The 25,761-nt window shown below is 37.4% G+C and overlaps 2 protein-coding genes across 2 annotated transcripts; both read right to left on the bottom strand.

Annotated features, from left to right (window-relative positions):
• Nucleotides 1-1,394: 1,394 nt before the first annotated feature.
• Nucleotides 1,395-8,328, bottom strand: LOC112779189 (uncharacterized). The gene is made up of 9 exons (XM_029295654.2): nucleotides 7,998-8,328; nucleotides 5,510-7,868; nucleotides 5,086-5,218; nucleotides 4,892-4,980; nucleotides 4,471-4,709; nucleotides 4,065-4,151; nucleotides 3,654-3,753; nucleotides 3,362-3,554; nucleotides 1,395-3,269 (listed from the first exon to the last, which is right to left on the bottom strand). The coding sequence occupies exons 2-9, from the start codon at nucleotides 7,787-7,789 to the stop codon at nucleotides 2,431-2,433; spliced, it is 3,960 nt and encodes a 1,319-aa protein (XP_029151487.1). The 5' UTR covers nucleotides 7,790-7,868; nucleotides 7,998-8,328; the 3' UTR covers nucleotides 1,395-2,430.
• Nucleotides 8,329-8,571: 243 nt separating this feature from the next.
• Nucleotides 8,572-15,985, bottom strand: LOC112776037 (uncharacterized). Its single transcript, XM_025819988.3, has 8 exons — nucleotides 12,902-15,985; nucleotides 12,434-12,563; nucleotides 12,232-12,320; nucleotides 11,808-12,046; nucleotides 10,948-11,034; nucleotides 10,660-10,759; nucleotides 10,373-10,565; nucleotides 8,572-10,267 (listed from the first exon to the last, which is right to left on the bottom strand). The coding sequence occupies exons 1-8, from the start codon at nucleotides 15,131-15,133 to the stop codon at nucleotides 9,417-9,419; spliced, it is 3,921 nt and encodes a 1,306-aa protein (XP_025675773.1). The 5' UTR covers nucleotides 15,134-15,985; the 3' UTR covers nucleotides 8,572-9,416.
• Nucleotides 15,986-25,761: the final 9,776 nt, after the last annotated feature.

Below are 25,761 nucleotides of genomic sequence, written 5' to 3'. Positions count from 1 at the left end.
AGGTTGTGGTTCAATCTCCTTATTTTTGGTCTATGGACATTTGGGTTTCGAGAATTGAAAATACATTTAAGTATCTAATCTTCTCAAAACTTGAACACATTGATTTCTACTGTTCACTTGAGTTTGTCAAACCTAAGACCCGATACAAATGCCTATATGGGAGAGTTTTTAAAATGAGACAAATTAGACCTAAGAATTAATGTGTCCAAATTTTGAAGAAGTAAAAAACTTACATGTATTTTCAAATCCTCATAAATTTAAATGTTCGCATACCGTTTCAATGATATCCCACGATCAAGACAATTGGCTGAATCCCGTGAAACCATTTCATAGAAGTTCATTGATATCCTCTTTTTTTAAAGCAAATCGACTTCGATTCTTGAATAATCAATATCACTTCTGTTTCTATTGTAACAAAAGATTCTCTTTTTTTGTGGAAAGGGCCTGTATCAATAATTATTATTTTACGTATGGACAATTCCTCAAAATCTTGTTCATTCGGAACAAAATATTTTCTTTGTGCGGCGGTAAAAAAAACATGCTTTCTTGGAGAGAGATACTATTCCACCAATCGAGTCACAGGTATCTAACATATTGATATCTAACCATTTTCCGCAAAGTGGTGACGAAGGGTATAACTTGTACAAATCTTTCCATTTTCCAATTCGATTCGATCCATTCGTTCGTAGAGCTATTTACTCGATCGCAGACATTTCGGAAAAACTTTAGCAGTAGTATTGGTCTTTTGTAGTTTTCGTATTTGAAGGCAGAATAGAGATATTGTTGTTGTTCTTTTTTCGAAAAAAAAAACTAAGAGTCTAATTTCAGTAGAAAATAGAATTCTGAATTGTAATAAACTATTGTTATCATTCATTAGAATGATAATCAAATTTTAGTAAACAATTTCTACTTAGTCTATTTAGTACTTAGTCTATTTATAAAGTAGAACATTTTTATCAGTCTCTTTTTTTTATTTAATGAATAATGATATCTTCTTTATATTGCTATTTTCGATTATTCCAATAATAAAATTTCGAAACATTAAAAAAAAAGTAAGTGGACCTAACCCATTGAATCAGAACTATATCTACTATTCTGATATTCAAATTCGATATAGATGAAATTGATCTTTTTTTTAGACTTCTTTTTGATTTGTACTTCGTAAGAATTAGTCGATATTTACGATTAAATTCTCCCGTTCCTCAAGATTCTATAGGAATATTTTTATATTCCCTTTCTACAGCTTATTCCAAGCTCCAAAATACAAGTCATTTTTTTTTTCATTGATCAATATGTCATTTTTTTTAATGCAAATATACTCTTGAAAGTTAAAACCCTTATACCAGATCCAGACAAATGAAAAAGAAAAAGAAAGGGAAAGTCAGAGAATCCTATTTGTGCGTCCATACCACAAAATTGGCACTTGCAGCTGCAGCATGTTCATTTCAAAATTCCACCAGCTCTTGAGCAACAATAATGTACATAAAAGCTCTCAAAATGAGGAAGGAGCTACTATCCTAAACGACCATAAAAGTGTTACAACAATATAATTCTACATCAAACATCAACCTTACATTGGTTACAGAAAGAAAAAAGAACAAAAAACAAAACCTTCCCAACCCATCCAAACATCCCCTTTGCTAAGAAACTTCTTAACATCATACAGTCAGAGGATGTTATCTACAGCAACACAGTACACAAAAGGATAAAGTTCGTGTTTTATACGAAAATCCCATTTAAGTCTTCATTTTGAATTGCACAGACCTTTTGAGGAACATATAGACAAAATTTCTGGATGAGGAACTTGGGCAGACATGGATCAAACAAATGAGCAGAAGGTGCTGTGGATTGGAAAAAGAACTTTTGGTGTCTTGCTTTCAGTAAATGGCCCATCAAAATGAAGACAAGTCAATAAAAAATGCTGCCAACCAAAACCAAAACCTAGTCTAGGTATCTCCAACTGACAATGTCATGTGAGCAAATTGTGAATGCCACACAAAGGTTGAGAAGGAAGACTAATAAACTCCTACGGACTCAGACATCAGATATAAATGTTGTGAATCATAATCATCTACAAAGGATCTGCAGGTGTACAGAGGATCATCGCATATTACAGGTCGGCAACCTCAACCATTTGATTGACACGCCTCTTCAGCTAAAAGCACACATCCTGTGCAAACAGCTCCTTGAAGCATTATGGCAAAAGGATAATTGACATGAGATGAGGTCAACTTGGAACCTTAATTAGTTCGTACTTGTTGATACAAGGATCAATTTATTTTATCTGTCCCTTGAATCAATAGAGAAGCTATTCAGCCTTGAAAACTGATTGCTTACAAGGCATTGAATCTTTTGAAGAAAACCTGTGAGATTAGTGGCATGGGCAGTAGTAGACTCAAAACATCAGCAGCACCAGACTAGATCAATGTTTTAAGCTGGATCAGTTTCAGAACTAGCACCAGATGCCCTTGGGCTAGTTTCATCCACACACATTTCACGTGATGCAACCTCTTTGTCCAAATTCTTTTCTCCCTCTAATACAATTTCATCCTTCAAATCAGATTTCACTTGCAAAGAACTCTCATCAGCATGATTGGGAACAAAACCAGACACATCCACGACTTCATTTTTCTCCTTCGTAATTTTACCCTGAGATAAATTCACTGATTGATCACCTTCAAGAACCTCATCACGGGCATCATTCATATCAACCTCTTTAGAAGACAAAGCATTATCTCCCACTTGAGAATCCAACCCTGGATTAACGTCATCAGTGTGCGTGTGACATTGTCCATCAGAAACAGGTTGTGCCAGATTTTTCGCAGAATCAGGGTCCGAACATACATTCACCGAATACAAAGCAGCAAGTTCATGGCAATCTGGAGATGGAGAAACTAATGGAGGACTGCTCAAAGAAGTGTGATTTTGACATTTCACAGAGGGATGCAATTTATTATTACCAGGAAAAGCTGTCACTGTTTTATTGTTTGTTTCTAGCACATCATCCCTGGTACTAGAAGGAGAAACACATTTATTTGAAACAAAATCAGATGATCTATCTGCAGAATGAGATTTGGTGCTGTCAACCAAAATGTGATTATCCTGTTCTTGAGAAGCATCACTAGAGTCGTCGTTTATCTCATTGTCAGGATTTGAATTAGCATGATCACTTCGTTCAGGATCTTCCAGAGCTGAGGAATTCATATCCAACTTACCAGCCATATTAGGCTTAGTAACAAATTCATCTCTAGTTTCCATTTTCTCAACACCTGATGAGAAAGATAAGTGAAACATGGGTACCATCAAATAAAAGTAATTAGCTGAAATTAGAGTTCAAAAGAAAATGCAGTGGTTATAATACCATCAAGTTTTCCTTGTTTGGCTAGCACTTTCTCCAACATATCTATACCAGGGAAGACCAACATATTCAATGACCTCATTTCCTGTCTGAGTGATTCCTCAAGATGCATGAAGCCAAAAACTGTTGTCCATGTATGAATCAGTTCAGAGATTGCTGGAATAACCAATTTCTCAACCTTCAGAGAGCAAAGGGCCTTCAAATAGGGAAATAGAGAGGGGAAAAGAAGAATGTAAGTCAAACTTTTGTATAGACATTGGATAAAAGGAAAATCACAGAAAATTTCCATGTTTACCAATTCAATGGCAGAAAAAAGCCTGCGCAACATCCCCTGATGCCTATACATATGGCGAGTTCCAATGAATGGCATCTCTGCTAACTTGGTCCCATGGAACCTAAGACAGCATATTAAATGGCTTATAGTTAGTTCAGTCTCCTTTTTCACAGTAATAAATAAGGACAAACTGAACACTTTTAACCGAAATCACCATAAATATGGAAAAAGTATATGCATGTCGTTAGCGATTTTGGTCTTCACAGTAGATTTAAGGGACTAACATTTTTCCCTTGTATTTTCCTACATTGAACCAACACTAGCCAACTCCCCATTTTTTTTTTTTTCACTTTTTTGGTCCCCTAGCATTCCCCATGAGTTAATAAGGATCTAAAGTTTATCCAAATACAAAAGACAGTCTGAAGCATGCACCTGATAGAAGCTGCAGAAATTATTTCATCGCCTTGCTCCAAAATCGCAGTATAAAAGCCAGTGTAATTCAACCGGCTGAAGTTTGACCTACAAGAAATAAGACAGCAAATAAGTCTATTAAGTAAACTGCAAAAGTGAGCATGTTGCAGCAAACAATATGAACTCAGCTAGAGGGAACAAAGCAAACTATGGTCAATGGTAAACAGGGATATAGAGATTGTAGTGACCAATCCACTTGGTAAAATCATTTTTGTAGATTGACCAACCCCTTCCTATTTGAAGTTTTAGAAACTGTATGAATATAATTTTTTTCTTAAAAGAAAAAATCACGTCAGAAGAATGAAGTGCTCACAAATCAAAACTATATGCATATTATATAAAAAAGAATATGCATATTATTGCTTACCCACTATTATATAAAACATTATGTATTAAATTGACCCCACTTCTCCTATCAATAACTGGCAAAAAGCATTCATCCATCACAGTCAGTGCAACTGCTAGCTTGGAGTTCCATTCAACCCTCTGCATAATTCCCCTACTAGATGCCTCCGAGTCATCTTCTGTTCTATGAATGAGAGACCATGTGAAGCCTCCATCTATTTCATGCCTGGTACCAAGGTATTTCTTCAAGTGCTCAGAAAGCTGTCAAAGCATTAAAAGTATACTTCAGAATCAAGCCATAGTGCTACCTGAGTTATTTCTGTCAGTTTCACTGCTTCTTTGCTGTTAAAACGTAAAATATATAAATTCCTAGAAAGAAGAGTTCTCCGACACTTAAAATGTAAAGTCTTATAAACTGCTGCACGACAAACTGTAAAGGGTACCTCTTTGCAGTCCCTTCCGCAAAAGGAAGGGCTTGACATATCGGAGTTAGTAGGAAGGGTTTTCATCTCCTTAGCACAACATTCATGAACTACAGAATTGTAAACACGTATATTAAACCTTTAAAAAAATGACAAGAGCACAGAGCATATCGAAAGGAACTTCCAATCCAAACAAAGAGAGAGCAATTGTATACATTTTTTATCGCATAAGTTGCATCTATGTAGGGCATTTAAAGTTGATTCATCTTCTTTGTTTACAGGACCACGGACTACTCCACAAAATTTGCATGTGCAATTCGGACAATGCCATTCACCGGGGGGGAGCATCTGCAACAATTATAGAAGTTGCTCAGAATGGGAAAGAAGCTATCTGTGATGCCAAACTAAGCTATCTGAAGTTTTCTTTTCTTTTCTTTCTTCTTCCTTCTTTTTGGAAGGAACAGGGTTGTAGGGAACATTTTAAGATATATCTTCTTTGGTGGAAGAGTGTCCATGAAATCCAATTATTGGGATCTTTGATGAAGTGGAAGAAGAAGGGGGAAAAAAAGAAGGAAAGCATAAACTGTACAGAGAACGATAGATTAGGCAATAAAGAATAACCTTGACATGACATATTACCTGTATATTCAAGCAACTCAGATGAAACGTTGATGGACAACCATCACAACAGATCAAATCCCCTCCATCTCCACATATACCACAAGTATCATCATTTGGATCATTACCATCAATATCTACTGCATGGAAAGCAATTTTCTCAGAATTCTCTTGTTTATTCCATGCATCTATCTGGCACTGTAGAAGAGAATCTCCAGAATCCAAATATATGTTTTGATATGGCTGGCGCAATTTACTTCCTGCATGAAGCCCAAACTTGGAAACAGTGAGTATTTTACTACAGCAACTACAGTGAATCCCATCCCTGGTGACCCATCCCTCCTGCATTACACGTTTCCTTCTACGATACTGAACCTTTTGGCTTAACTGTACAGCTCCAGAGTCAATCAACCAGGAAAGCACCGTTCGTTTGCCCATATATGGAACATAGTCATCAGAATCTGAATTTGACCCTATGTTGGAATTACGAACCAATAAAGTGCACCTTCCATGTTTCTTACTTTTCCTCCCATGTAGTTGATGAGGATCATTTCCTAAAAGTGATTTTTCAGTTCCTTCATTTGTGTGAAGGTCAACTTTCTTGCTTGTAGATCTACAACTGTTAACAGTATTTTCAATCATTTTATTTTTCATCGACTTACACCCCCGCTTTAAAAAGGAGCTTAATTTCTCTTCATCACTATCACTTTCCATGCCATTCATATCACGCTTGTTGCTTAAAGATCTCCTAATGCGAGGTTCTTTTCCACTATCACTCTCACTATCATCTCTTTCCTTCTTCTGTTTCTTCTTCTTCTTCTTTAGTTCTCTCTCCATCTTCTTCTGAGTATTCCTTGTTAACTGACTAAGCACATCATCTCTGATACGAGCAAAAGAAGAGCACTCCCCTTTGGGCTTGGCCCCAGGGTCGTCAGCACTCAATTGCTTCTGAAGCGCCTCATAGGCCTTGATGATGGACCAATAGGCTGTACCCCCAGGATTAATGTAAACTGCATCAAGATAGTCTCTCTTCCTCCGAGGACGATAGTCTATGGTCCAACCTGCATTAAGAAGCATCTCCCGTATCTGTTCTCGTAGCTTCTGCTTTTCTGTGCCACTACCACGCCTTATTTTCTCCTTTTTAGTTCCTGCTGTAGTTGGGGTCTTTTCATGCTTTATTTTCTCCTTTTTAGTTCCTGCTGTGGTTGGGGTCTTTTCATGCTTAGGAGTCTGTTCATCGTCCGAGGTCCCCCTCTTTAAAGACTTGAAAGCTTTAATGCACTTCACTCCCACATTCAATGATGTGCCACTGTTATCTGAATCCTGGTCATCACCCTTACTGTCGTTACTTGACAAAGATTTTCTTCTTGCTGCCAATTTCTTCTCTGTCCTAGCATGTAAACCTTGTTTCTTAACAGGGCTTTTTTCCAAGCAAGATGAAGGATGGATCAGAACATTCTTCTTGGCAATGCCCTCAGCCCTCAAACTTCGTTGCCCTTCTACATGTTTGCGATTATCAACGTGCTTTGATGGCTTACACATCTTCTTATTAACCATCACCTTTAAAACACCATTTTTCCCTTGAACCCTAATGGATTCATCAGACTTAAACTTCTCCTTCGGCATGGGCTGAGGATGCTGAGCTGCATCCCACTTCTTTAATTTACTATCTCTTGGGTGCAAGTGACTTGCCTTATCACAATGGGAGTTCTTTCTCTTATTAAGGGTGTGTCTGCTTGAACCAGTTTTGAATTCCCTATCAGTGCCACCTCTGGCAGCATGCATTGCTCCCCCAAGCCTTTCCCCTCCAAAGCCGCCCCCATTGCTATCTACATGGCTCCTTCTCATCATGTCTGCATCCATAGCATCGTATTCATCGAAATCAAACACATCAATCTTACTAAGTTTCTTTTCCCTCCTCTCTGAACCATTTCCCTCCCCCATCTCATCACCGTTATGACTAACGTCCTCAAACCTCTCCCGCTTCCTTCCAGTTCCACCATCACCAGCCTCGTCCCGCTTAACAGCTGTCAAACCATTGCATACTCGAATGGTCTCAGGACCAAGCCCTCTAGAAGGTGGCATCAATAGCTCCTGACTCGATTCCGAATCGCTACTACTTAACTCAACCTTGGGCCTCTTCTTCCCTTTCTTTGATGCATTCAACTTCCTGGAGCTGAAAGAACTACCAACCCCACCACTCAATCCATCACCTTTCTTCCTAACAACCAAACACCCTGAAGATCTCTTGTTCTTCACCAAAGCCCCAGAAGGGCCATCGGATCTCATGCCCGGTTCCATCCAACCAAGAGAATAAAAACCCTAAATTCCAAAACGCACCATCCCTCGTAATTCACCGCAAAATCCTAACTGGAGAACCCTAAATCAAAGGCAAAACAGATGCCTCAGCACAGAGCCCCAGATCCAAAGGGAGAAAGCCCTAAACCCAGCCAAAATGGTAGAATTTGAAATTTTTTTGGGGAGGGGGGTGTTTGGGCGAGAGTCTTACCTCGCCGGAAACGAACCGAGAAAAAAGGAAAGCCTTGCCGGATGATGCTAAACGATGACGCAATTCGCCAGATTGATACAAAGACGAGGACAGAAAGATTTTTATTTTTCTAGATTGGGATTTGCACTGCTGCTTTTATGGAAAACAAAAAGGGCAAATACGAAGCTACGTTCTTTACAGTATTGTTTTTTTTTTTTCCTTGCATTCGATGTAAGTGGAATATGGGAAATTACCGCTGTTTATGATGGCGCCACGTTAACTGTGTCTTGCAGTGTTTTGGTCTTTTGGACTTTTATGATGACGTGACACGCAGTTTGGTTTAGATTGGTTCGGCCGTACAAGCACAGTACTTCCGAGTTCTTATGAATTCCAGGAGTACTTCGTACGTACTGCTCCATTTTTTTTCACATGAAATTTTTTTTGGAGCATAGACAAAATAAATTAATTTTTTTCCACAGATTATCTTTAATTTGCTAACATAAATACATAATAACAATAACAAAACTTCAAATATGATATAATATATGATTAGAAGGCACTGTAAAAAAAATGAGAGAAGAATGAAATGGAAGTATTACAAGGAAGGACAAAGGAGCTATAATTGTAAACAAGGATAGAAAGTACTACAAGAATAATATTTATTGGAGACGGCATCTAGTGCCATTTCGACATCAAACACCAACTCTACCTCCACCTTAACTTAATTACAGAGGGAAACAGAACAAAACCAACACTTTCCCCACCCCATACAACATCCCTTTACATCATAGAGGCAAACAAAGTGCACCGGAAGATAACGTTCCGGTTTCTATCCGAGAATCTTATTTCAATGCCTTCAATTTTGGTAGGAGGAACTGGGGCAGACAGATCACACGGATGGATAGAAAAGATGCTGATCTTCCAATAACAATTACATAAAAATAAAACATAAAAACTAAGTTTCTTGCCTCCGTCAAAATGTAGACAAGCCAATAAAACAATTCTGCCAATCAAAACCGAAAATTGATCTAGCCATCTCCGATTGCTGATGTCATGTGATGAATTGATTTGGCCAAATAGTGAATGGCACACAGCTTGGGAAGAAAGCCAAATCCATATCATGAAGACTCGTATGAATGAAGAGCATCAGCAATATTCTTCTAATGTCAGTACAAAGGGTCTACTGAATTGTTGCAAGTACAGGACAGCAACTTGAACCATTTGATTGAGACCCATCCTAAGCAAAAAGGCAAAATGGACCAATTTATACTTCACTTGAATCAATAGAAACTATTCATACTATCCAGATTAAGCCATGACCAAAAAAGCCTTGAAATTGATTGCACACAAGGCGATTAAATCATTGGAAGAAAGCTTGTGGGGAAAGTAGTATGAGCAGAAGAAAATAAATTATCAGCAGGACCGGATTCGGCCATTTTTTTATGCTGGATCAGTCTCAGAACTATCACCAGATGCACTTAGCTCAGTATCATTCATATGCATTTCCCGTGAAGTAAATCCTTTGTCGAAATTTTGTTCATCCTCACGAGCATTTTCATCATTCAAATCATATCTTACTCGCAAAGAACTCTCACCACCTTGATTAAGAATAGAACAAGAGATATCCACGTGTTTATTATTCTCCTCAAGCAAATTCACTGATGGATCAGCTTCAAAAGCCTCATCATGGGCATCATTCATATCAAACTCTCTAAAAGACAAAGCATTACCCCCCACACGCAAATCCAATGCTGGATTGATACCATGCTCCGAGGGATCACAATTCATATCAGTGTATGAGTGACATTTCCACGCAGAAACAGGTTCAACCATATTTTCTGCAGAATCAGGGTCAGAAAAAGCATTCTCGGAACCCAAAACTGGATTTTCATGGCAATTTGAAGCATCTATTGGAGGAGTACTCATACAATTGTCCTTTTGAAAATTCGCAGAAGGATGCAATTTATCATTACCAGGAGAGGCTGTCACTATTTTATTGTTCGATTCTAGCACATCATCACTGGTACTAGAAGATGAAACGCATTTATCTGAAGCAGAATCAGATAACCTATCCTCAGAATGAGATTTTGACCACACATTCCTGTCAACCAAGATTTTGTTGCTTTGTTCTTGAGAAGCATCACTAGATTCATTGCTTATGTCATTGTCAGGATTTGAACTAGCATCATCGGTTCCATGAGGAGTTTGCAGGGCTGAGGAATTCATGTCCAACCTACTAGCCATACTGGGATTAGTATTAACCTCATCTCTATTTTTAATTCTCTCAAAACCTGTTGGAAAAGAAAAGTCAAACATGTGGATAGTAAAACAAATAATTTGCTGAATGTAGAAAAAGAAAACAAAAAAAAGCATTTTCCAAGGTTATAATATAATACCCTCAAGTTTTCCTTGCTCCACTAGCAGCTTCTGCAACATATCTATACCAGGGAAGACCAACATACTCAATGACCTCATTTCTTGTCTGAGTGATTTCTCAAGATGCGTGAAGCCAAAAGCTGTTGTCCATGTATGAATGAGTTCAGAAATCGCTGGAATAACCAGTTTCTCAACCTTCAAAGAGCAAAGAACCTTCCAACAGGAAAGTAGAGAGGTAAAGAGAAGAATGTAAGACAATTTTATATAGATATTGAAAGTAAGTCACATAGTAAACATCAAGTTTTACCAATTCAATTGCACAAAAGAGCCGGCGGCACATCCCCTGATTCCTATACATATGGCGAGTTCCAATGAATGGCATCTCAGCTAACTTGGTCCCACGGAACCTAAGACAGTACAAGAAATAGCCCACGGGTAACTTCAGTCTGATTATTTTTTTCGCAGTAATGAATAAGAAAACTCAACATATTAACCCCTAGACTATATATAAAAAACAGGAAAAGTATTCACTGTATGAGTATAAGGCTCTGTAAAGTTTCATAGATAATGAAAGGCAGGGTCTGAAGCATAATACCTGATTGATGCGGCGGAAATCATTTCATCCCCTCGCTCCAAAATAGCAGTATAAAAACCAGTATAATTCAACCGACTGAAGTTTGACCTACAACAGAAAAGAAGGCAGAAATTCTCTTTAGGCTAAGAAGTATGCATGTTGCAAGAAAGAAATCATACAAACTATGCCATGGAATATAAACAAAATTAATGGAAATCTGTAACACAGTGAAGAAATGTTTACACAAATACAATGTTATCCCTTAAAGTCTGTCACGATGACTGTCTTGAGCACAGATTGAAGGTTGCGATTGCAGTAGCATGTCCCAGCTATCTAGGTTTCAGCATAAGACATATTTCACTGGCCCTGGCAATAGGTTACACCCTATCAAAAGCCAACATTGTACTGCTGATACTGTATCCCATGCCCTATTAAGCAGTATCTAATTCACCATAAATTTGCTTTAAAGAAGGCTTATGTTCAAGGCTTCTGTATTCTCAGCTTAAAGCCATTCCAAGTGGGCTTGTCTTTCTTATTCAGAGATTTGCTCATCTTTCTACGCCTTGACAACATCTTATCCTCCCACTTTCTGTTCTTTCTAACGATTTATTTTATCATGAGAAAACTAATTCTAACACAACAGAATGTAAAGCATTTCCTACTGTTTGTACTGCGGCAAGAGTTAATATTTAAAGTTCAGCAACGGATGGTATATTTAAGCAATTCTGAAATTTTGTGAAACAATATGCATCTGGTAAAACCATTTTATGTATCTATCAATCCTCTTTCTAACTAATTAAATTTGCAACCAAGTAACTCAGATATGGAAAAGAAGGAAAAAGGAAGCACTAGGTGCATTCCTGACGCTCACTAGTTCTTACCCAGTATTATATAAAACATTATGTAGTATATTGATCCCACTCCTCCTATCAACAACTGGTAAAAAACATTCATCCATCACAGCGAGTGCAACAGCTAGCTTGGAATTGCATTCCACCCTCTGGCTAATCCCCCTATTAGCTGCATCTGAGTCTTCATCTGTTCTACGAATGAGAGACCAAGTGAGGCCTGCATCTAATTCATGCTTGGTACCAAGGTATTTTTTCAAATGCTCAAAGAGCTGCAAAAGGATAAACATAAACCTCAGAATCAAGTCTCAGTGCTACCTGAATAATTTCTATTGTGCTGCTGCTTCTTTTTTCAAGTTTTGATGTAAGAATTTAAAAAACATATTTCCTAGAAAGAAGGGTCCTGCAACTCATAAAATGTACTTAAAAACTACTGCACAAGAAACTGTAAAGGTACCTCTTTGCAGCCCTTTCCGCAAAAGGAAGGCCCTGAGAAATCAGAGTTAGTAGGAAAGGTGTCCATCTCCTTTGTACAACGTTTATGAACTACGAATTCAGAAACACATATACTAAACCAATTAAAAAAAGAAGTGCCAAAAGGACATCATAGCATATTGAAAGAAACTATAAAACTAAACAAACAAATAGAAATTACATACATTTTTTCTCGCATAAGTTGCAAATATGCAGGGCATTTATAGTTAATTCATCTTTGTTCACAGGTCCACTGACAACTCCACAAAATTTGCAGGTGCAATTTGGACAATGCCATTCACCAGGGGGAAGCATCTGCAACAAATATACGGGTTCCTCAGAATGGGAACAATTCTCCAGGATAAACTATTATGCAGCCAAATTAAGCTACCAATATAACCACTATCAATAAAAAAAATACAGTTGTTTCATCTTTTATCAATTATAAATAAAACTTTCATCCAAACATTTGAGAAAGAATGATGATCCCAACAATGAGATCCAACTGTCTCTCTTCCACTAAAACCATTATTCACACAATATATTTTAAAATTCCCTACTGCTCCCACTGAGAGACAGAGAGACTTGTACAATCAGAATTTAAAGAATCATGCCATCACAAATGGCAAATAGCTGGATAAATGTATGTATACCTGTATGTCTAAGCAACTCAGATGAAATGTTGATGGACAACTATCACAACAGATCAAATCCCCTCCATCTCCACATATACCACAAGTATCATCATTTGGATCATTACCATCAATATCTACTGAATGGAAACTGATTTTCTCAGACTTCTCTTGCCTACTCCATGCATCAATCTGGCACTGTAGAAGAGAATCTCCAGAGTCTAAATAAATGTTTTGATATGGCTGGCGCAATTTACTTCCTGCATGAAGCTCAAATTTTGAAACTGTGAGGATTTTACTACAGCAGCCACAATGAATGCCATCTCTTGTGATCCATCCCTCCAGCATCACTCGCTTCTTTCTACGATACTGAACCTTTTGGCTTAACTGTACAGCCCCTGAGTCAACCAACCAGGAAAGCACTGTTCGTTTCCCAGTATATGGAACAAAGTCATCAGATTCTGAACTTGAACCTATGTTAGAATTACGAATTAACAAAGTGCATCTTCCGTCTTTTCTACTTTTCCTCCCATGTAAGACATGGGGATTGTTTCCTGGAAATGATTTGTCAGTCCCATCATTCGGTTGAGAGACAATGTTCTGGCTTTTAGAGCTACCACTGTTGACAGCATTTTCAATCATTTTAGTTTTCATTGACTTACTTCCTTGCTTTAAAAAGGAGCTTAGTTTCTCTGGATTGATTTCACTATTCATGCCATTCATGTCATGCTTGATGCTGGAAGATATCTTAAATTGACGCTCTTTTTCACTGTCACTCTCAATATTATCTCTTTCCTTCTTCTTCTTCTTTAACTCTTTCTCCATCTTCTTCCGAGTTTTCCTTGTCAACTGACTAAGCACATCATCTGCAATAGGAGCAAAAGAAGAGCTCTCCCCTTTGAGCTTGGCCCCAGGGTCGTCATCATTCAATTGCTTCTGAAGTGCCTCATAGGCCTTGATGATAGACCAATAGGCCGTACCAGCGGGATTGATGTAAACTGCATCAAGATAGTCTCTATTCCTCCGAGGGCGATAGTCTATGGTCCAACCTGAATTAAGAAGCATCTCCCGGATTTTTTCTCGAAGCTTCTGCTTTTCTGTGCCACTACCACGCCTTATTTTTCCTTCTTTAATTGCTGTAGTTTGGAGTTTTTCATGCTTAGGAATCTGTTCATCTTCAGATGCTACTCTCTTTGAAGACTTGGGAGCTTCACTGCCTTTTACGCCTACATTCAATGAAGTGTCACTGTTATCTGAATCCTGCTCATCACCCTTACTGTCCTTACTCGATGATTTTCTTGTTGCTAACAGTTTCTTCTCTGGCCTAACATTTAAATCTTGTTTCTCAATAGGTTTTGCTTCCGAGTAAGATGAAGGGTGTATCAGAACATTCTTCTTGGCAATCCCCTCGGCCCTCAAACTTTGTCTGCTTTCTACAGGTTTGCGATTATCATAGTGTTCCAGTGGCCCACCCATCTTATCCTTCTTAACCATCACCTTCAAAACCCCATTTTTCCCCTGAATCCTGATAGTTTCTCCACAGTTAAACTTTTCCCTCAGCAATGGCAGAGGGCGCTGAGCTGCATCCCTGTTCATCTTGAACCTATTATGGTCAACATTATCTCCTGGGTATGAGCCAGTTGCCCTGCTGTGGTAGGAGTTTTTCCTCTTATCAATAGTGTGTCTGCTTGAACCAGATTCAAACTCCCTATCAATGCCAGTTCTAGCAGCATGCATTGCCCCAGCAAACCTTCCTCCTCCTAAACCACCCCCATTATTTTCAAAATGCCTCCTTCTCATCATGTCCACGTCCATAGCATCATCATATTGATCAGAACCAAACGCATCAATCTTACTGCGCTTCCTTTCCATCCTCTCCAACCCATCCTCCTCAGATAAATCATCCCCATTACGCCTAATCTGCTCAAACCTGTCCCTCTTCCTGACAATTTCACTGCCACCAGCCACGCCTCGCTCGAATGCGTTCAAACCATTGCATACTCGAATGGTTTCAGGACCAAGCCTTCTAGCAGGTGGCATCGGTAGATCACCACTTGATCCCGAATCTCTACTCAGCTCAACTTTGGGCCTCTTCTTCACTTTCTTCGATTCATACATCTTCCTGGAGCTCGAAGAGCTGCCAACCCCACCACTCAACCCATCACCTTTCTTCCTAACAATCAAACACCCTGAAGAACTCCTGTTCTTCACAAAAACCCCAGGAGGGCCACCGGATCTCATGCCCGGTTCCATCAGACCAAGCGGAAAATATACGAATTAAGCAAAACAAAAAAAGGCTTAAATCCCCCAAAATATCATCCTCAATAATTCACCACAAAATCTTAAAGGGAAAACCCTAAATCAAAGTCACCAGCAATCCCTCAGCACACAGTAGCAGATCTGAATCGTAACCAATCAAAATGCAACCAAGCCTCCCACACGCCAGAAAGAAAACCCCAAACCCTACCAGAATGGAAGAAAAAAAAAAGAAAACAAAAATGCGAGTTCTCTTTTTTTTTTGTTGGGGAGGCAAGGCGCCGAGAATCTTACCTCGGCAGAAAATTGAACCGAGAAAATAAACCTCGCTCGGTGACGTCGATCAGCAGCGTAATTCAAGAACAATGCGACCCACAGAGAAAGAAAGATGGGAAAAAACCCAATAGATAATTTAAGGTTCGGATTTGCAGTGTGATCGCTCTTCTGTAAAAAAAAAGTTTGGCAATTACCGAACTACGCTGCTCTCTCTCTATCTACCTATCTCTGTCTCTCTCTCCTTCCTCCTTTTTCTTTACAGTGGTTTTGTTTTTCTCTTTTATTTTACGTTTCTTTTTCTTTCTTTGCATTCGGTGGAATTGAAATTTGGAAAATAAACAGAAAATACGCGCAGTACGTAGAATTCTATTTTCCCCTCCAATTTTCCAAGTTTGCTTCAGTGGTTACTGGCGCTGTTGACGCTCTTGATGGCACCACGTCATGTAGACCCTGCATGTTGGACTTTTTGCGTGACGTGGCATGATCGGAGCGGTCCTGATATGGAGTTGGAGGCAGTTATTACACGAACAGTTTGGCCGATGGGAAATCCGATGCTGGGTACTATGATGATGAATTTTCAAAGAAGGAAGAAAAGGAAATTATTTAAAATTATTTTTTAGCAAAAATTCATTTACAATTATTTTTATATAAATTTAATAGTTAATAATTATTAAATAATTTTTAATTAATTTATTATTTAATAATTTTTAATTATTAATTTTATGTAAAAATAACTGTATATGAAATTTTATTCTTTTTTAATATTAATAAAAACCTGATTGTAAAATGAATCATAAATAATTAAATGAAGATTTTTGGTGTGTTTAAATTTAGCTAATTCATCCCCACAATCATTCTTTTTTTTACATACATGAACATGATTGAGCATTACACTCATTTGTTAGCAAGTTTGGATTACCGCTACAAATAAAAAAGTTGCATAAGAGTAGTGCAAAATGACAGAAATTATTTTTTTATGGGAGTTAAGGTGGTGTATTGACTAAATATTGAGAATGTAGGTGTATTATTGAATGGTGGGATTCAATTTTAACACGGTGGGAGGCGTGTTGACAGTGCCTCAGAGACGTGTTAGGCAATGAAAATACGCATGTCGGTGTGGTGAGGTGAGTTAGAGGGATGTGTGGCACAGTTTTGCCAACACGGAAGAGACGTATTGTCTCTGAATCTTGACAGGTCAGCAGAGTCTTTGCTCTTTTTCGAGGAGTCTGGAACAACACAGGAGGGCGTGTTGCAGGTGGTCTGCATACAAGAGAGAGTCTCCCACTCCGGTAATCAACAACGTTCAAAGTTTCATTCAAAGTCTCTCTATAAATTGAACTTTTGGAACCATTTCTCATGCATGAATGCTTCATATGTTCATTATGAGAGAAGAAGTTGAGAGAGTGAAAATAAGTGTAAGAGTTAATTTTTTTTATGTTGTTGTTGAATGCTTCACAATTTGATCGTGAGAGAAGAAGTTGAGAGGCTGAAGAAGAGTGTTAGAGTTAGGGTTGTTTGAAAAAAAAAATATATATATATATTTATTAATTTGTAGTGTTTAAAAATGGTACGTAATTATACGACACCTGAATCATATCATCAATTATTTGGATCATTCAGTCTATGTAAGTTCATAATTTTATTATTTTATGTATTTAAATTATTTTTTTATTTTTGTTATGGTTAGTAATATATGAAAATATAATATTATTATTTTGGAATCATTTTTTTAATAATATTTATGAATAATATTTTTAGTTCTCAAATATAATTATATATGTTTTATTTTATATAAATGTAAATATTATTTAAACTTTTTTTTTAATATAAATGTTATATATGTTCATTTATTTTTTAATATAAATATTATTATTATATTGGTTTTTAATGTTTTTTAAAAATAAAAATTATTATTTGTACTAATTATTATATATAATATTTAAATAAGGAAATGTTTTTTAAAAGTCTCTCTCAGTGCGCTTCATCTTTTTTATTTATTTCGGTGTATTATTTTAAGTTGCCAAATTTTTATTGGGTAGGTAATAAAAAAAATCAAACTGAAAATAATAATTTTAAAAGACACTTACTAATTTTTTAAAAGAGACATCCAGTGCTTTTAATGGATGAATAGAAATAATAATATTTTATATTTATGTAAATTATAATTATAAATATATTTTTTAATATTTTTTATTTATTTAAATTAATATTTAGTGAATAAATATGTTTTTGTTGAACTAGTCAAATAGGAATTTGATGGTTCGTAAATTGGATTTGTCGCTGACGTGGAATCCGATGGTTGAAAATTACTTACGCTCAACGGGATTCTACCACGTTTCTAGGACTGGGTTGATAAGAGGATTTTACCCCTTATTAGCTGTTTTGGTAGAAAGGTGGAGGCCAGAAACTCATTTGTTTATATTGCCGATGGGTGAGGTTACTGTAACACTGGAAAATGTCACTCATATATTTGGCTTACCCATTGATGGAGAGCCTGTGAGCGGATGGACAGATAGTAGTAACGACTTCGTACAGAGCCAGAGCATTGCGATATTCGGTCACCAACCGGCTCTCAGTAGTTCTTCGAAATCTTATATTAAGTTGGATTGGGTTCGAACTATTAGAGACTCAGAGCCATTGGATACCGAGGAGTCTATTAAAAGATATATCAGATGCCAGATTTTTTGTTTGTTGGGTTCAACCCTATTCACGGATAAGTCGACCGCATATGCCCATGCGAAGTATCTACCCTTGCTTCGCGATTTCGAGCAGATACATACTTATAGTTGGGGTCAGCATGTCTCGCACATCTTTATAGAGCACTATGTCATGCATCACGATATGATACTAAAGAGATGGATGGTCCTCTTAATTTGTTGTTTGTTTGGGCATGGGAGCGACTGCTGTGTATTGCGCCCGTACCCAGACAGTCCCTTCCACCAGTTGAGATACCAGTTGCCATGAGGTAACAATTTCTATTTTAGTCCTGCATTATATTGAGAATGCATATTTGATTGACGGGATATGTTTTTTAATTTTTTCGATGAACCGTATTTCAGGTGGAGTCGTCCATATCGGAGCAAAGCTTGGTTATCAAAGACCGTAGAGGTATTTAGGCAGGAGATAGACAACATGGATGAGGTAAATATTTAAGGGTCATGTGATTACCGTATCCAAACTTTAATATTGTTGTATCCAAACATTAATATTCTAATATTATCTGGCAGTTTGTGTGGCGGTCGTACGAAGGGTTGATCATACTCGATGAGTTACATGGACACATTGAGGTGTGTGACATCGTTGCTCCATTATTGTCATTCGAGTGTGTCGAATGGCACCCTGCAAATCGAGTGATGCGTCAGTTTGGCTATGCACAGCCCCCCCGGCAGTAGCAAGAAAAATTCCATTAAGTGAGCATAGTGTCATTATTCGCAGAGTGCAGCTTTATGATTGGACAGTTTTACATGGGAGATGGACAGAGGAATGGGGCAACCGCCGTAACACTTGGTTGCGGGATCTACACCCCCTTCCGACTTGGGACTTTAGACCGTCGGTGGAATACCGGGATTGGTACGTGGGTTTGCAATGCTTGAACGCACTAATGCATGGATAGAAACTCCAGAATACGTGGTAAAATATTCTGACACCATCCGCCTCCTCAGTCCCATTGTACAGTGGTCATATTTCTATTTGGACTATTGAGCCAGGCATCTTCTAAGTCATGACCGAGAGCCACCATGGCAAAGCTTGATAAGAATCATCCCAACCACCGAAAACTTTGGCTATGGACTTCTGCTTTGCCAACCAAGCCTTTCGGTAACTGATGGTGTAGTTAAACCTTGACTGAACTTCTGCAATTATAGATTTGACCTTGATGGACAGTTCACTCTCAACCAATGGCATTATAGCCTCAGCAACCGTGTTCGAGTCTAACTTGGAATGATCTTATGAAATCGTTCCCATGGTGCATGTGTGTCTGCCGTTGTATCTCTGTATCCCCCAACAACCTTTTTCTGTATCAAACTGACTCGGATAAGCCAGTCGCACCCACGCCCATACGTCTTGCATTTTGCATAGAAAGTCAATGGTTCAGACTCAAAAACATTGTAGTCGACTCCTCTAGAGATAGTGTAACTTCTAATTGCTGCGACGATAGACTTTCTAGAACTATACTCCATTCCTATCCTGAACTCTCCGTCCTCAAGATCAACAACACCTATAAAAAGCAGAAATCATCATTCATTAATCCATCCGAAATATAAATTTACAAAAATATATTATTCACTCATCACGTACCTATGTTTGCATATTCTGAAAATTCCGGTGCATTCATCGCATCAAGATCCAAATTACGTATAAAAGGTGGGACGTTCATCGGTTGACTGACTGCGGGGTGAACCACCACATTCTCCATTTCTGCTTTGACTCCCACATCACCATCATCGTCTTCATTGCCAGCTTCATAAGTGCCTTCGAAGTCCTCTTCGCTGTCACTGTTCATTCCTTCATACACTACAGCTCTATCATCCTCTATATCTAAATCATTTTAAATCTCATCTGCCTCTACGTCTTCAAACTCAATATACAGCTCAATCTGTGGCTGTCGCATTTGAGTTTGCCGGTAAATCTGGAACATATTTTGCATACTCTCCTCGTCAGTGATCGATATGATATCAAACTGTATTAGACCACTAAAAACTATAATTGAATTCTGGTACAATATACTGCTCACTTTCCTCAATATACTGTTCTCTATGCTTTGACAGAGACCATTTTGAAGCTCGATAAACGTCATGGTCATGGAACCACAAACGAAAACAGTTTCTGACACACAAACCTCACTCCCTTATGAGTATTTCGTATAATCTCACCATTACGATACACTATCACGTTTGCGGTACCCTCCATTACACTGGCAACATACTCAAAGAACACTCTTCCTCGCAATGAAAATGGTACCGGACGTTGCCTTATATAGATAAAGTACTCAGCACGCCTACCCCCGTGTTGCGATCACCAACCAACCAGCTTTCGACACGTGTAACACGCCCCCCGTGCTGACTCAGCACGCCCCCCATGTGTTGCAGGTTCGTGCAACCAAACTTCGCCAAGTGGCATTCACGCCCACCCATGTGCTGACTCAGCACGCCCCCATGTGTTGCAGTCTACAAACAACACGTACCCCCGCATGTTGAAAGTGTCTTCTGACACCATCAACTGCAAAGACACACACTGCACCCATTTTAAATTCAAACACCAATTGTAATCCCATAGCCAAATTATTTTGCCGCAAAATGATTTCAGCAAAAATTTAAGATTATTCTAGAATATACTTCTACTTGGATGTTACTATATCTTTATTAGAAAGAAATAAATAATAATAACAATAAAGTCTTGACCCACTAATTAAGATCGGTTACATGAATCAAATGACGTTATTAAACTCTATTATTTTATAAAGAGGTCATTTACATGTAGATCTCATTTTACTACCTCATAGATGGTCTTCTTAAGTCTTTCTCTGTCTTTCACCCCTTATCCATCTTCTATCTCATCCACCCTCCTGACTGAGTGTTCTGTCGGTCTTCTTCTCACATGTCTGAACTACCAAAGCCGCGATTCTACCATATTTTCTACAATAGATGCTACTCCAACTTTCTCTCTCTTATATCTTCATTCCTTATTCTATCCAATCGCGTATAGCCCCTCATCCATCTGAACATCTTCATCTCTGCCACACTTAACTTATGTTTGTACTCTTCTTTAGCTGCCCAACACTTTGTACCATAAAGTATAGCTGGTCTGATAGCAATGTGATAGAATTTACCTTTAAGTTTTAAAGGCACTTTTTTGTCATATATAAAATCTAACGCACTCCGCCATTAACCAGCTTGGATTCTATGATTTATATCATGTTCAATCTCTCCATTATCCTATATGATGCACCCAAGATACTTAAAACTCTTAACTTTTCGTATGATGTTATCTCCAATCTTCACCTCTATGTTAGGATTTTTCCTTCGCAGGCCGAACTTACATTCCATATATTCCGTCTTGCTACGGCTTATGCATATCATACACTTCTAGAGCTTCTCTCCATAACTCAAACTTCTTATCTAGGTCTTTCCTTGACTCTCCCATAAGGACGATATCATTGGCAAAAAGCATGCATCATGATACAGACTATTGAATATGCTCTGTAAGTACTTTCATGACTAATGTAAAAAGGTATAGACTTAAGGATAATCCCTGGTGTAATTCTATACCACTAGAAAAAAAATTCCTTTGTCACACCTCTTTGAGTCTTCACACTAGTTATAGCCCCATTATACATGTCTTTAATTGCACGAATATATGTGATCCTTACTCTCTTCTTTTTTAAAACCTTCCATAAGACCTCCCTTGGCATCCTATCGTACACTTTTTCCAAATCAATAAACATCATATATAGATCCTTTTATTACTATGATACATCTTCATCATCCTTCTTAACAGTACATTGTTTCAGTGGTGGATTTGTCTGGCATAAAACCAAATTGGTTCTCTGTTACTTGTGTCTCTTGTCTCATTCCCCGTTCTATCACCCTTTTTCATAACTTCATGGTATGGCTCATGAACTTAATCCCTCTATAGTTTTCGCAACTTTGTATATCTCTTTTATTCTTTTAGATAGGTAATAAGATGATATTTCTCCACTCATCTAACATCTTCTTAAACCTTAAAATCTCATTAAAAAATTTGGTTAACCAACTGACGCCTTTCTCTCCAATACCCTTTCAAACTTCAATCGGGATATTGTCGGATCCTACTGCCCTGCCATTTTTCATCTACTTTAGAGCCTCTTTTACTTCGAAGTCTCAAATCTTTAGATAGTAGTCGAAATTTTGATCTTCTTACTTCTTGCATAACCGACCAAGACTCGACATTAAATAACTCGTAGAAGTAGCTCTTCCACCTTTCATTGATCGTCTCTTCTTGAGCCAACACCTCCACATCTTTATCCTTTATGCACTTAACTTGATCCAAGTCTCTCGTTATTCTTTCACGGCTCTTTGCGATTCTATATATACATTTTTCTCCTTCTTTCGTGCCTAAGGACTGATAGAGATTCTCATATGCTCCTATTCTTATTTCGCTTACAGCTACTTTTGTTTCTTTCTTAGCCGTCTTACATTTTTTTTAATTATCTGCATTGCACTACAAAGACTACTCTTTAAAGCACACCCTTTTTGCCTTTATCTTTTCTTATACCCTCGCATTTTGCCACCAAGGCTCCTTATCTCTTAGTCCTATCCCTCTAGATTTACCAAAACTTTCTTTTGCTGTTCTTCTAATAACTTCTACTATCTCTCTCCACATCTCCTTCGCGCTTTTGTTCCCATCCCACTTTGCCTCTTCTTCTACCTGTCTTAGGAAGCTTCTTTGTTCTTCACCTTTCATCTGCCACCACCTCGTCCTTGGGTTCTTCGTATGATGTCTTTTCTTCAATTTTTGCTCAATTTGAAAATCCATGACAAGCATCCTATATTGTGTTGTTAAACTCTCTCCCGAAATAATTTTACAATTAATGCAAAAAATTTTGTCGACTCTCCTCAACAAGAAGAAGTCGATTTGAGAGCTTGTCATTCCACTCTTATAGGTTATAAGATGTCCGTCTCTTTTTTTAAAACATGTATTTGCAATGAAGAGATCAAAAATTAAGAAAAAATTCAAAATAGTTTTACACTCGGTATTGATCACTCCAAAACCATGGCCTCCGTGAATACTTCCACACCCAATCGCTTCTCTTCCAACATGGCCATTTAAATCTCCTCCTAAAAAAATCTTATCTCCAAGGTATGTCTTGGACCAAACTCTTGAGATCTTTCCAAAACATTATCTTGTGTTGCTCTTCCGAACCCACTTGCGGTGCATAGGCGCTAATCACATGAAAAGTACCTCCTTCTACCACAAGTTTGAAAGAGATTATCCAATCTCCCACCATTTTGACATTCATTACATTATTCTTCCACTGCTTATCCATGATAATACCTACTCTATTCATATTCTTCATCTTTCCTGTATACCAAAGTTTGAACTCAAAAGTATCCAACTCCCTAACATTCACAGCAACCTATTTTGTTTCTTGTAGGCACATGATGTTAATTTTCCTCTTTGTCATGGTATCCACCACCTCCATAAATTTTCTATTACGGTGCCTATGTTCCATGTCCTAAATCCCAACCTTCTGTCGCCTCGACCTTTACCTTTTTATTTGTGAACTAACTTATTTGCCCTCGTCCGTTCACAAAAACACAGAAACCCTTGCTTATTTAACACTATACCCGGACACCAATGTAGTGGCTCTTACTCATTTGACACTGTACGCGAGCCATACAACGCGTTGCTTCTGGGTAACGACCTAACTCTAGTACAATAACGCTTTTGATCCATGTTATAAAAATTTGACTAAATTTTTATGTTGATTGTCGAATACCTAGCACAACTCTCCTCCTTTATCTAGTTTTGGACCAGTTATGTATCGCAAGTGTAACATAGGCGTAGTTATTGGAAAGAAATAAAAAGTCAAAAAAATAAATCCGAAGAATCTAAAGTTACACTAAAGGCTGCGATAAAATTGTAATGGTGATTCTAAAAGATGCTACCAAATGATGCTAATCCCGAACCTATAATTAATCCAATGTGTTGATTTTTATCCAAAATTTCGATAGAAGATATTAAGTTATGTGAATAATTGAAAACTCAAACACTTAAACCTTATTTTTATACGAACACTCCAACAAAGACTCATATTTTTCGGTCATACTCAAACTTTGACAAAGACACGAGTCCAGATAGCAATCTAAATTCTCAAACATGTGACATTTACGTTAGTACCAAATGTTATAACAAGTTATACCCAAAAAAAAAAGGGGGGGGGGGGGGAGGGGGGTATTAGAACCCCATTGAAATTAGGAGTAACTTCTTTTAGATTGTTATCAATCGAATTTAAGAGTTGTGAACTCCAAAATGTTTGAAGGAAATTGCTAATGCAAATGCTAATCCAAATATTCTTCGCTATTGGAGTTTTGGACAATTGCGGAGAACATGGAGTATTAATTCCTCTACATCCGCATGCAACTCAAAATTCTTAGATATATGTCGCCGAATAAATTCCTAATCGGTTTAGGATAGCATTATTACTGACTAGCCATAAAACTTTATTGCATCCCCAATGACCATAACTAAAACAAGTTTTATACACGTATTTACAGCGAAAATTTCTAAAAGGCTCTGTGAACTAAGCAATGCAATTCACTCTCTCTTCTCATTTCTCAGATCTCATATGTTATCAGTGATTCACCACCGCTATCCCTCTTCTGTGTCGCATGCCGGAGGCATTACTCGCCGCTGGTGCTCATCCTTTACTCTTTCTTGTCGTTTTCTGTTGTTTTCCTCTATCTCGACAGCCTCCTTCATTGCCGTTAGTCATCACTTGCTGCTGTCTTCATCGTCGTCTCAATTTTAACTTCTTGTGGCAATGAAAATATATGCAACTAATAAATTCAATCAGTCTTGTTATACATTTAAATTTTTTTGACAATTAAATCCAATTAAATTAGTCTAAATCCAACAAAAATAAGTTTAGAGCGTGAATACATGAACGTGAACGTTCATATCCTTTTTCTTTTTTGCGTTATTCCTTTTTCTTTGCATTTTTCTTTTTTTCTTCACGTTTCTTCTCCTTCTTCGTATGTTTTCTCCCTATTGTCGTTGTTGCTGCGTTTTTTTCTTTTTCTCATTTTTTTCTTAATAATTTTGCAGCATTAATTTTTTTCTCTTTTTTTTTGTCTTATTCCTCTTAAGAGAAGGAAACAAAAAAAATTATGAAAAAATAAAATAAGAAGAAAAAAAGATGAAAAAGAAGAAGAAATAGCAAAAAATGAGAACGAGAAAGAGAAAGAGTTTTGAATTATACAGAATTTATCAAAACAAATAACACCGAAATTTTTTAACAATAATATATAAAGTTATTAATTTTTACACCAAAATTTTGTTATAAAAGTTTAAAAATATCTTTTTTAATACTGTATTTTTTTCTTCTTCTTTTTATTCTTATTTCTTTCTTTCTTTTTTTCTGTTACTCTCATTTCTTCTTTTATGAGCACTGCTTCTCATATTAGACTTGAATGAACATGTTTGTAATATATTGCAATCTTATTTAGGTAAATAAATCTAGGTTTTTCCTCTTCTTTATGATTTTATAGCATTATGTGTTTTTTTTCTTATTTTTATTCTTATTAAGAGAGTAAAACAAGAAAAATCATGAGAAGGTAAAACAAGAATGAAAAGATGAATAAGAAAAGAAG

Source organism: Arachis hypogaea, chromosome 19 (genome assembly GCF_003086295.3).
Source record: "Arachis hypogaea cultivar Tifrunner chromosome 19, arahy.Tifrunner.gnm2.J5K5, whole genome shotgun sequence".
NCBI lineage: Eukaryota > Viridiplantae > Streptophyta > Magnoliopsida > Fabales > Fabaceae > Arachis > Arachis hypogaea.
This window is presented reverse-complemented; position numbering and strand designations above follow the sequence as displayed.